Source organism: Giraffa tippelskirchi, chromosome 12 (genome assembly GCF_054371585.1).
Source record: "Giraffa tippelskirchi isolate mGirTip1 chromosome 12, T2T-mGirTip1v1.2.pri, whole genome shotgun sequence".
Taxonomy (NCBI): Eukaryota; Metazoa; Chordata; class Mammalia; order Artiodactyla; family Giraffidae; genus Giraffa; species Giraffa tippelskirchi.
In genome coordinates, this window is record NC_137286.1 from 12,047,044 (window position 1) to 12,059,196 (window position 12,153).

General features: G+C 58.2%; 1 protein-coding gene across 5 annotated transcripts in view; it reads left to right on the forward strand.

Annotated features, from left to right (window-relative positions):
- Positions 1-12,153, forward strand: part of ITPK1 (inositol-tetrakisphosphate 1-kinase) — a 156,607-nt gene that overhangs the window by 142,046 nt on the left and 2,408 nt on the right. For all 5 annotated transcript variants that reach the window (XM_081548144.1, XM_081548142.1, XM_081548146.1 and 2 more), the window contains 2 exons: positions 3,496-3,563; positions 7,475-7,637. In XM_081548144.1, coding sequence (XP_081404270.1) covers positions 3,496-3,563; positions 7,475-7,637 — 231 coding nt within the window. The remainder of the gene's footprint in view (positions 1-3,495; positions 3,564-7,474; positions 7,638-12,153) is intronic.

Here is a 12,153-nt window from a genome sequence, read left to right on the forward strand (position 1 = left end):
ATCAGGCCATCCAGCTGGCCCAGGTTTTGTCCTTTTCACACGTGTGTTCTCTTAACAGACGAAAAGCACAGCGTGACACTGGCCCTTTAAGCTGGACTAGTTGAGCAGGGGGCTTTGGGCCTCTGGCTGTTTCCAGCCCCCTCCCATCTCTCTGGTCCCTGCTGTCCTGCATGGCAGGCCCTCCAGGCTCCCCTGTCCACGCAGGGAGGTGGGGGCTCCTTGAGTGGGATTCTTTGGACCTGCGGTGGTTATGAGGACACCACCTCTCCCTCCACAGCTGCTGTGTTCTTTTGGTTTTCAAGTGTCCTTTGGGTTTGCACCTGTTAGCACCTCTGAAGTCAAGTGTGTCTTGACAGCCAACGTCTCACAGTTGCCTTGGCTGGAACCAAAGTTACGTTTTTATGGAGAGGGTTGACGCTGGCCTGTGCCAACCCCTGGCCATGTTTCTCTGTGCCGCCTCCCCCTGCCCCCGTCCCCCTCCCCCCAACACAGCGGGTTTATTTCCGTTCCTTTTCCCCTGCAGACACAGCGCCTTTGTTGTCTCTGCATCCTGGACCTTTTTTCCCTTAGGGGTATGTACATAAAGGAATGATACCAATGACCACATAGGGCAAGGGTCAACAGGCTTTTTTTCTGGAAAAGTCCAGAATAAGTATTTCTAGCTCCATCATAATTAATATTGCCTAAGAGCCTCTGTAGACAACATGAAGTGACTGGGCGGGGCTGCATTCCAATAAACCTCTATTTACAGTCACAGATGGTGGGGCCAGATCTGGTGATCTTGCATCATCGAGAGCCCTGCAGGTGTAACAGGGGCCATATTCCCTTGAACCTGCCACGTGCCCAGCCCTGTGCCGGGGCTAGGATCCAGCAGGAAACTGGATAGTCAGCCAGGTGTCCAGCCCTCGTGTGCTCATATTCTGGGGGGAGAAACTGCACAGGGAAGAAGTTGTGAAAGGATGAACTGTGCACAGATGAGGGGTCCCAGAGGAAGCGGAAGGTCCTGTGACACCACTGGGTGAGGGGACCCCTCGAGCAGGGCAACCGGGGCTGGAGGTCTGGGAGGAGACCTGGACCACTGTCTGCAGCGCCGTGACATGCTGCCTGCCCCCTCCCCCAAGGAGACATGTGAAGATGAAGCAAATGAAGCTAAGAAGGTGTGGCTGCAGTTCACAGCTGCACTACCGAGTCGTGGGGATATTTGGGGGCTAAACGTGTGCCCTACTCTTCCTCTACTGAACCTGTTTTCCTCATCTGTAAACTGGGCACAAAAACTCCCATATTCCTCTTATCGCCTCCCCTCTCCTGTGGGCATTCGTGGTGGTTCTTCACTGGGCTCCGTGTGTCGCGGGACTAGCCCGGGAACAGAAGGGACGAGCTCCCCCCGTCCAGAGTGCTCCTGTGATCAAGGTGCAAGGGCCCAGCCAGGTTTATCATCCGGAGATCTTGAAGCTGCCCAAGAAGCTGGCGCCAGGGGATGCTCCAATCCTTCCTGATCTTTCTCGGCTTCCACAATCTTCCTGTATCACCAAATGGCTGGAAGCTGCTCCCTCTCCATCTGGGCCTGCTCAAGCTGCACGTGGGGAGGGTTCTGAGCGAAGGGCAGCTCCCATTGCCCTGCTGAACAGTCCTCTGGTTGGAGCCCCCAGATCAGAGTTAGCCAGGAGGAGAAACAAGTCCCCTTTGAAATGGTCCACACTTTGGATCTTGCCCCAAGAAGCTGCTGGGTGCCATGGTCTGTCCAGTTCAATGGGCACTGGGTACACCCCTCTGAGCACCCAGTTCTTTCCCTTCCTTGCATAGCTAAGCATCCACGTTGTTCTCTGTGGCTTCTCAGCCTCCTTGACCTTGGCTGTGTCCACTTGCTGTGTGTGGCCTTTCTCTCCCCAGGCCTACTCTGCCACTCTGGCCGTTGCCCTTGGGTCCCACTGGGTGGGTGGGAGGCACCCTGAGCTCAGTGGGGCCAGGCTGGGCTACAAGCTGAGAAGGTGGGCAGTGCCTGTAGAGTCTGGAAGGCCCACTCCAGCTGCTCAAGCCCTGCTCTGACCTCTGGCCCACGGGGCTGGCTAGCCCCGAAGGCTCAGTCTTCTTGCTTGTCGGCGCTCAAGAGTAGAGGTCAGTGGGGCTGCTCGGTGCAAGTCCCGCAGGGTGTTTATTTTCCCTAGGCTCCTCCCCAGGACCGTCTCTCGTGCCCCCCGTCTGGACTGGCTCTGGTCGGAGCGGTAGGAGGACTGTCGGGCACACCGGGGCGGCAAGGGGCCTGCGTGCCCCACTAGCGGGAAAGACGCCAGGTACATCTCAGCGCCTGCCTGCTTGGCCTCCGCCTGAATCACTTCCTCATGCATGATTGTTGCGGCGCTGTGACCCTGGAGCTGGGGGGGGTGGGCATTGGCAGCCAGAGCAGGTGCCCCCGCGCTCCAGCCCCTGGCACACAGTGGTGCCCAGCGGGTCCCTTCCTGTCCTGAGTCTCAGGGCTGAGCAATGTGTCCTGGGGAACAGGAGCCACAACACCTCACCCAGAAGGACCAAAGCAGAGACTGCCGGGGCCACGTTGGGGCCTGTGGCCTGTGTCCTTCTCGGGGTGGGGTGGGGTCCTAGTGTGATGAGGGTCTTTACCAGATCTCTCAACCCTGAGGCTCCTGGTTTTCTGATCTGTGCATTTGCACACTTCCAAGTGCTGGAAAGCATGTTTCTGACCAACTGACGTGCCTTTACTCTGAAGGGCACGAATGAACAAACCAACCGTTCATCACTCTAATGATCTTGGGATTGAGATTATTAATCTGCCTCTCCATGGGACTGAGGGGGCCCCGGGGGCAGTGGGAGCCGGGAGAGATGGTGCGGGAAGATGTGGAGGGTACTTCAGGCGGCTGTGCCTGTTTCCAAAGCCACACAGAAATTATTCTCTATGCTTTCCTGGATGGATCCTACAAAAGCCCATGTTCTGATTTCCTATTTTTTTCCCAAAATAACTGGGAAACAGCAGAACCCTTTGTGTTTTAAACATTCACGTGCCCCGTGGCAGCCTAAATGTGCCTGAAAAGGCATTCCATGGTCAGAACCAGCAGGGGCTGGGGATGCTGGATTAAGTGGCATCAGTCGATCTCTTTTCTCTGGGCCTTTGATGTTCCCATATGCAGCATTTCCCCTGTCTCACTCAGCCCCCGTTTCTGGTGCCACGCCCATAAGATATGCTGGACACACTCTGGGGAAGGGGCCTAGGTATCGGGGAAAACCAGGTAGGATACTGTAAGATGAGAGTGGAGCCATTCATTTTTATATGGGAAGAGAAATGGAAACAGGAGCCTGGCTCGGCGTGTGTCCCTCCATGGTGTCATGTCTCTGGGGTGGGAGGGGGCCCAGGTGGCTGCTGCTGGACCCTGAGCCCTAAGGCACCACGGCCTGTGGCCGGGGTGGTGCTGCCCCCTGGTGTCAGATGGTGGAATTGCCTCTCTGCCTCGAGCTTCTAACTCTGGCCCCTTCCCTCGCTTTCAGACCGCGAGTCCATCTTCTTCAACAGCCACAACGTGTCGAAGCCAGAGTCATCATCGATCCTGACCGCGGTATGTCCCTCCCGCCGAGCCTGGGAATGGGGTGACATTGGCTCCCCAGCGGGGCAGGGTGGCAGGACCTTCCCCACCAAGCCAGGGACCCTGGGGTGTTCAGAGACCCCCTCTTCCTTGCTTGCTTTGCGCCTCTGTGGCAACGGCCATCACAGCCATGCCTGCTCATCACTCAGTTACTCAGGTGGACAGTTGTCTAACTTCTCCCATGTGAGGAAATCCCCCAATTGTGAGGAATTTGAAGACCTGCTTTCTAAGCTGCCTTTTCCTGATTTACTAAAAAAAAAAAAAAGGAGGCAAGAGACAGCACCACCTCAGTTTTCCTCTTTTCTTTCCTTGTCCATGTGAGTCCAGTAAGCATTTGTTGAGCTCCTGCTGTGTACTTCTGCAGCTGCTGGGGTGACTCACGGTGGGGAGTGGGCTCGGGACTGCTGTTCAGTCAGTGGGCATCGGGCTCCATCCTCCAGCCCGAAACAGCCTTTCAGGGATGGACAGACATCCCCACTTTCCCGAGGGGAGAGCTACATTCAACCAGGTGAAATAACTTGTCTAAACCCACAGGGCTCCTCACACAGGGACAGAGATGAGAGCTGACCCCAGATTAGTCTGATTCCAAAGCTGGGTCTTGCAGGAATTTAGGGTTTCTTACCTCCCTGGCACTTGCTGAGCAGTTAGAAATCAACACTGCACCCCACCCCGCTGTTCCTTCATGTCCCCAGAGCCGGTGGCCTCTGCCGCCACTGCTTCTGAACCGAGCCCTCCTGGCCATTCTGGGAGGGTTCGCCCATGTCCCCTCCCCAGCGGACCCCTGCCTCTGGGCCTCCTTCCCCTCCATTCCAGGCTAGGGCCTGTGCTTGCCCATGACCTGCTGTTCCCCAACCCAGGCCGCCAGTCCCATTTCTCGTTTGCTCCTGGTTCCTTTGAGGAGCCGGCCGTGTGCCGAGCGTTCGACGGAGCACAGGCATGGCAGGGACCTGGAGAACATAACCCAGGAACAAGTTCTGTGGTCAGGGATGCTTGGAGAACAACCAGATTCTAAAGAGAACCCTCGGCGCCTGGCCATGCACATTGGAAGATTGAGATAGGTGTTCTGTGCAAGAGAATGTTCTGGTCTCATGAAAGCTCAGAAACCTCAGGGCATCCTCCCTGCGAGGCTCCCAGACCTTATTCAGTCAGTGATTCTCGGAGGGGGTCTGCATTCCACGGCCTTAGGGAGAAGCTGTCCCTGCTACCCCCCGGCACAGTGCAGCCCTTGTCACCACTGGGCTGTTAACAGAGGCCAGAGGGTCACCGTGAGGGCTGGAAGCAAAGTTGCCTTCCCAGTTTATCACCCGCCTGTGACTCAGCCCATGTCTCCATCTCCTACGTGGGAAAGGTCAGCCTGGAGAAATCGCAAGGCCTTCTCTCCACCTCCCAGCCCTGCCGTCATCTCTCCCTTCCCCTCAGCTCATGACTGCTGTGCGGGGGTCCTCCAGGGCTGGTAACACATAAACGAGGAAAGGGAAAGGCAGTCGGCCATCCCCTTTTCATTCGGAATGTCAGGCCCTCCTGCACAGATATGTCCGTTCCCAGGTACGGGTGTCCAGACGAGCCTTTAGCATCCTCCTGCACGCTGGAGTCCCTCCAGTCCCCATCGTGGCCTCGTGCAGGTGCAGGGAGCCCTGCCTCCCTCCGTGGTCGGATGCCCCCGAGGGTGGACGCCGCTCCCACCTGACTGGCAGGCCCCCACATCAGTACCGAGTATCAGTTGAGTCTGACACTGAATGAGATGGCCTGGAGTCAGAAGCTCCACAACCTCCCAGCTGTGTGGCAAGTCGAGTCGTCTCTCTGAGCCTCAGTGTCCTCACCCTGCCTCTAGCATGGTCCTGGGGCTCAGGGAGTCCCTAGACGAAAGCGCCCCACAACCGTGTCAGGCGCTCAGTAGGTACTCAGTCAGTGTTGGTGACAGGGGGGCCTGGGGGTTCACCTCAGCACCTCCATCGCCTCCTCGTTGCAAACGGGCAGAGGGCTGCAGAAGGATGTCTGAGGTCCCTTCACTGAGCTGAGAAAGTGCTTTTATAAACAGCAGGTCACGAGGCTTTGTGACGGAGCAGCGGCCATTGGTCCCCTTGCTGCCGGGCCTGCGCCATGGGCCTGACTTGGGAGCTTTGTGGATCCTCACCCCAGTCCCTCGGCGGCAGTGTTTTTAGTATTCCATTTACCAAGGCGAGAAAGCAGGACCCGGCAGGGCCCATTACAGCTCAGGGCACGCGGCGGAAACTGGGGAGTGCCGGGCGTCCCCCGGGGCTGCAGGACCAGTGGCCGAGCCCTCCCCGCTGAGCATGAGCGGGAGATGGGCACGGGGCAGGCTCAGCAGGTGCCAAGCGGATAAGTGCCCGTCACAGCCAGGCTGATGCTGCCCACTGAAACGTAGCTTCCTGGGGTGGGACGCCGAGGCAGCGGAGCCATGGGCAGGGGGGCCCTGCCTGCAGAGCCGGGGCAGACGGCTCTCACAGTAGAGCATCACGGTGCCCAGGGGTGGGCTCCCTGCTCTACGCGTGTCTGGAAGCTCCCCATCAGCCACGCAGCTTCCTGTGCCGGGGGTGAGGGCCACGTGTCCTGTGGGTGCTGCCCAGGCTCTGTCCCAGCCCCAGCCTCACTTCGTTTTTTTAAATCCAGGTGAAAGTCATATACCATACAATGTTTGTGGGCTTTTTAAAATATTTATTTCCTTGGCCGCATCAGATCTTCATTGCAGCATGTGGGATCTAGTTCCCTGACAAGGGATTGAACCTGGGCCCCCAGAAATTGGGAGCTTGGAGTCTTAACCACTGGACCACCAGGAAAGTTCTCTCTAATTAGTCATTTTAACGTGAACAATTCAGCGGTTTTAAGTACGTTCACAGTATTGTACAACCACCACCTCTGTCTAGTTCCAGAGACCATTTTCATTTCAGGCATTTTCATCACCTGAAAGAGAATCACATACCCACTGAGCATCCCTCCTCATTACCCCCTCCTCCTGGCCCCCGACAACCACTAATCTGCTTTTCATCTCTATGGATTTACCTCTTCTGGACTTTTCATTTTAAGGGAATCATACAGTAGGTGACCTAGTGCATCTGTCTTTTTTCACCTGGCCTAATATTTTCAAGGTTCCTCCACATTGTAGCAAAGGGTGGCAGAACAGTATTCCATTGTCTGGGTAACCCATTCTGTTTATCCAGTCATCTGTTGATGCACATTCGGGTTGTTGCTGCCTTTTGTCTGTTGTGAATAATGCAGCTGTGAACATTGGTGTACAAGTTACACATCTGGGATGGAACTGCTGGGCCATGTGATAATTTTCTGTTTAACTTTTTGATCCCAGCTTCTTTTTTTATTTCTGGTGGATCATCCCCTGTGCTTCCCCTTTGACCCCATCCCAGCAGCCTTAGGACTCTGGTATCTACTGAGCACCACATGTGAGCCCTATTCTGGCTGACTTAGGGGTGACACGCTGCCATCCAAGTGATCCCGACCCAGGGATCGAACACGTGTCTCTCATGTCTCCTGCACTGGCGGGTGGGTTCTTTACCACTAGAAGCCCATGGCTTTTACAGGCTAAATACCTGGGTCCTAAGCTGTGTGGCCGTGAATCAGCCCTGACCCTGAGCGTCAGCTCCTCTCTGTGTAAAATGCTGGTAATGATACTCGCCTCCCTGGTGGGCATGAGGACTAGAGGTCACATGTGCCGTACCTGCCACGGTGCCTGCCCAGCCCATGGCAGGACTTGGAAATGGCCATCCTTGGGCTGATCCTAGTGGGTCTGTCCTGCCTCTTGCCTGGAGGTCGGAGCCGGCCTCGTGGCACCGCAGGGGGGTCTCTGTGGTGTTGTATCGCGTCTCCCTGCCTGAAGTCTGACCCCCGTGTGTGCGTATGTGCGTTGGCAGCTGGACAAGATCGAGGGCGTGTTCGAGCGGCCAAGTGACGAGGTCATCCGGGAGCTGTCCCGGGCCCTGCGGCAGGCGCTGGGCGTGTCTCTCTTCGGGATCGACATCATCATCAACAACCAGACGGGGCAGCACGCCGTCATCGACATCAACGCCTTCCCCGGTGAGCGGCAGGGCCGGGGGCTGCCTTCACTCACCTGGAGGCTGGTGGCCTTGGGTGGGTGGCGGGGCAGGAGAGCCGGCCTGACCGACTCCATCCCTCACTGTCTGGGGCCTGGGGTCAGAGCAGCGCCCGCCAAGCCTTCACCCACCTGCCAGTGGATTTACAGGGCTCACAGTGGGCCCACTCCTAAACACGCGTCCTTTACCCCGCTTCTCCTGACTCAAAGAGTCAGACACGACTGAGCGACTAAACTCTCCCAACCCTGTGCCGTCAGCAGTAGCCTTTCTTGGCGAAGTCTCAGCTGACCTCTCGGGCCCTTGTAGATTTACTTAAAGAGCTGAGAGGATTCTGGAGGGAATACACGCCCTGGTTTCCATGGAGGGAGGGAGAAACTGTCCCAGGTCGCACGGCAGGGTGGTGGCAAGGCCTTGCTCCTTCCCCACCCTGAGCCACCCTGTGGGGGACACGCTCAGATCTGGCCGGCTGGGGGGCCTGCTCCACACTGTCTGCTTGCTGGCACGACCAGGCTCTGCCCAGCACCCCTCAGGTCCCCACTCAGCGATGGCTCCGTAGGAGACATCACAGAGACGCCTCAGCAGGACTGTTAGCCACAGTGATGACTGTGGGGCGGGGGACGGTCCTGGGCTGGGCTTCTTCACAGAGACGTGTGCTGAGGCCGGACGACTCCCCAGGCGACTCCCTGTCCTCACAGCAGGTCAGGGACAGAGTGACCCTTTGCACCCCCCAGCCCGGAGCAGCCTGGGCAGGTACTTCTCAGCGGTCGTCCCTGTCTCGAGGCCTCAGCTCTCACCTCTGTCAAGCACCCGCCCTGGAGGTAGAGCCCTGCTCAGTGGACAAGAAAACAAGAAGCCGTTCCTGAGTGTGAGAGCCTGGCTTGCCGGAGGGGACTGCTCCCCTGGGGTTTGCAGGGGCCGAGGGCCCCCCGAGCGTGGGGAGTGCTCGCAGGGCACCAGGCTGAGTGCTTGACGTGTGTCCCCTGCACGGAGGGCACGCGGGCCAGGCCCAGCCAGCCCTGCAGTTCACAGCCAGGGAAGCCTGGGCTTGGAGGAGGCCCCTGGCTCGCTCAGCCAAGCAGTTTATCCAGGGCCCGCTGCGTGTCCCAGCTGCTGCAGACACTGGGGCGGTGTACGCACGGCGGCTGGGGTCCTGCCCTCAGAGGACAGGGGCTCCTCTGGGAAGCAGGCGTGGGGGCAGGGCCTGGCAGGGAGGGAAGGAGCCATGCAAGGGCCTGCGGAGGGGCCCTGTGGCCCGAGGCTTTCTGTGCAGCGGGGAGGTCAGAGGTCAGAGGGGAGCCCAGCACATGGCCATTCACTCTGAGCAAGATGGGGCGGCCGTCTGAGGGCTGTGTGTGTGAATAGAGGTTGAGACCCTGTGGGACAGTGGCCTGTTTTTCTGTAGTCACCCTAGGTGCAGCCTGGATGGAGAGGTAGGTTTTTGATGAATGCAGGTGATGGAATGAGAGAGCCCAAGGGAACTTCAGCTGCATCAGGGGAACAATTATAACAAATCAGAGGATCTGAACCAGGGAGGAGATGGAGGGGATGAAGGCAAAAAGGTCGCTGGGTTAACGGACTCAGGGGGCAGGGAGGGGCAGCACCGGGCTGTTGGGGTGGAGGTTCTAGAAGGAGGGAGAGAGAAGAACTCACAAACCACTGAGCTGTGGGTCTGTGCCACGTCCTGAGTCTGTCCATCCCCCCAGGACCTGTGTGACTCGGGCCGGGCATCCCGGGTGTTCAGAGGAGGCACATTGACAGTGAATCAGCATGGACAGAGGAAGCCATGAGAAAGGCCCCCGTCTCCCCAGCAGGCCAGGCCTGAGTGACAAAACTGAGCCCCCCAGAGACTATGTAAGGGCGCCTGGCCCACACGGAGGAAGGCTCCGGGGAGGGCGTGCAGCCCAGGGCCCCAGGGAGGTGGTGTCCAGGAGATGGCTGCCTGGGGCCCAGCCCTCTCCCTGCTCGATTTATGAGCCTGGATCTGGGGTGCCTGTTGGTCCTGGACCCCTTCACCCTGTGCCTCAGACCATGGGTGTCCGGCAGCGCCCCTGCCAGCAGCCTGCATGCTGGGCAGTCGTGTCCACCTTTGGTGCCCAGCCTGCCTGAGTTCCTTTGTCCCCAGTGCCTCATCTCATTCTTACAACCACACATGTGCAGAGGACTGTTGGGCTCTCCATTTACTGACATGCATGGAGCCAGGGGGCTGGGCGACACGTCCAAGGTCACATCCCAGTGGCAGGGCTGGTCTGGGGGCCTGACCTGAGGCTTCGTGCTTCTCCTCGAGATGAGCCTCCTGCCCGGGCAGCCTCAGTGTTCGCTCGTGTGCAGTGCGAAGAACACTCCCCTCCTCACAGGGGAGATGATGTGTGCACAGCACCCAGCCCCACAGAGCTCTTCATGCCTCAGCCCGCCCTCCCCAGGCTGCGTGAGGCCATGGGCCAGGCCTCATCTGGGGATAGCAGAGCCGTTGCTGAGGGAACAGCTGATGTTCCCTGGCGGCCCATCAGCAGGTCTCAGCTCTCCTCCCTGCTTGCATCCCTACCCTGGAAACCCAGAAGCACGTCTGCTGATGGCCCCCGAGGGGCTCCGGGCTGCCCTGCCCTTCACCCCCGCCCCAGGGCCAAGGAAGCCCCCAGTGCTAGGGTGGGGCACTCAGCACCACGTGTGTTCAAGGCACAGATGGCACCGAAGGGCCTGTCAGATCCCAGGGCTGTGTGTTGTCTTCATCTATTGTTGCTGTTCAGTCGCTCAATCGTGTCCGACTCTTTGCAACCCCATGGACTGCAACACGCCAGGCTTCCCTGTCCATCACCAACTCCCGGAGCTTGCTCAAACTGACATCCATCAAGTCGGTGATGCCATCCAACCACCTCATCCTCTGTCACGCCCTACTCCTCCTGCCTTCAATCTTTCCCAGCATCAGGGTCTTTTCCAAGGAGTTGGCTCTTTGCATCAGGTGGCAAAGCTTCAGCATCAGTCCCTCCGATGAATATCCCCATCTGTAGAATGGGGCCAGCCCTTGGGCCCCGCTCCCCGGGACATACCCTTCCCAGGATGCCACGAGGGAGGATTAGCACTTAGCCTGGATGGACCCCAGCCATGGACACTGTCACCCTACTCATCCTCCAGTGGACACATATCCACCTGCTGATGGCTCTTGGGTGTTTGGGGCTGGTTACTTAACCTCTGTGCCTCCACTTCCTCATCTGTAAAATGGGGACAGAAGCTTGTGATGATTAAGTGAGAATATGTCGAGCAGGGCAAGTATGGTGCATGCCGGCTATCTTGCCCACTCTTATTTTTACTCTGGGCACCTCCACTTGCCCCTCTCAGCCTCGGACTCCCTCAGAACCACAGCGTTGTTTGCTGAACACATAAGAGCATGGACAGTGAGGCAGCCCCATCGGACCAGCCCCTGGGCAGCCTTTTCTGTACGCGATAGTGCACCTGCCTATGTCTGAACCTTCATTCCCCCCGCTGCTTGTACCGACAGCTGTGAAGACCATCCTGGAGGCTGTGCGAGGGAGGGGTCAGTCCCTCTCAGCACCAGGCCTGGTGTCAGCGATGGGGTCACATCCGGGGGGTGGTCCCTGGGGCCGCCCCCGATGCAGGCACACAGTCCCTTTTGGGGACATGCTTCCTGTCCCGATCATTGTTCTTGCAGCTGTGTGCCTGGTTCGCATCCCTGCGAATTGATTCGGGTAGGCAGGGGGTGGGGCACCCACCCCTCATTGAATTTCTTTTGAAGTCGTTTTCAAAAGTCAGCAAAATCCTTGCCCTAGATCTGAAACTTGCTCTGTGTGAGGCTCCGAGGACTGTTTGCTGACAATCACAATCGAGTCTGTGACGGGAAACGCAGGCCCCCGGCGGTTTCTGTTCAGGAGACCCAGGCCCGCTTGTGAGGGAAGTGGTGTCCATGCAATGGCCTTGTCTGGGCTGCCCAGTCTCTGTCCCTCAGCTTTGCAGGTCAGGACGCAGCACTGGGGACCTTGCAGGTGCTTGGAGGACAGGAGGTGGAACAGACTCAGTTCCAGGAGCAGCTGCTGTTGATCAGGCCTCACTCATGTTCCAGCCCCTCCCGGCCCTGCCCACGGGAGCCCCCAAACCCAAATCCTCAGTGTACACACGAGGAAGTTGGGGCCAGGCCACGTGGAGATGAGAGGCGTTTATGATTCAGACCTAGAGGAGTGGGCCTTCAGTCCTGCCCGCTGCAGCCACGCCACATCCCCACATAAGGGCATCAAACCACGTGTGCTCCGTCACTCAGTCGTGTCTGACTCTTTTGCAACCCCGTGGACTGTAGCCCACCAGGCTCCTCTGTCCATGGGATTTCCCAGGCAACAATACCGGAACGGGTTGCCATTTCCTTCTCCAGGGATCTTCCCAACCCAAGGATCGAACTCACGTGTCTTGGGTCTCCTGCATTGGCAGTTGGATTCTTGACCACCTGTTGCCATCTGGGAAGCCCACCAAACCACGTGGAGGGGGGGAGATAATCA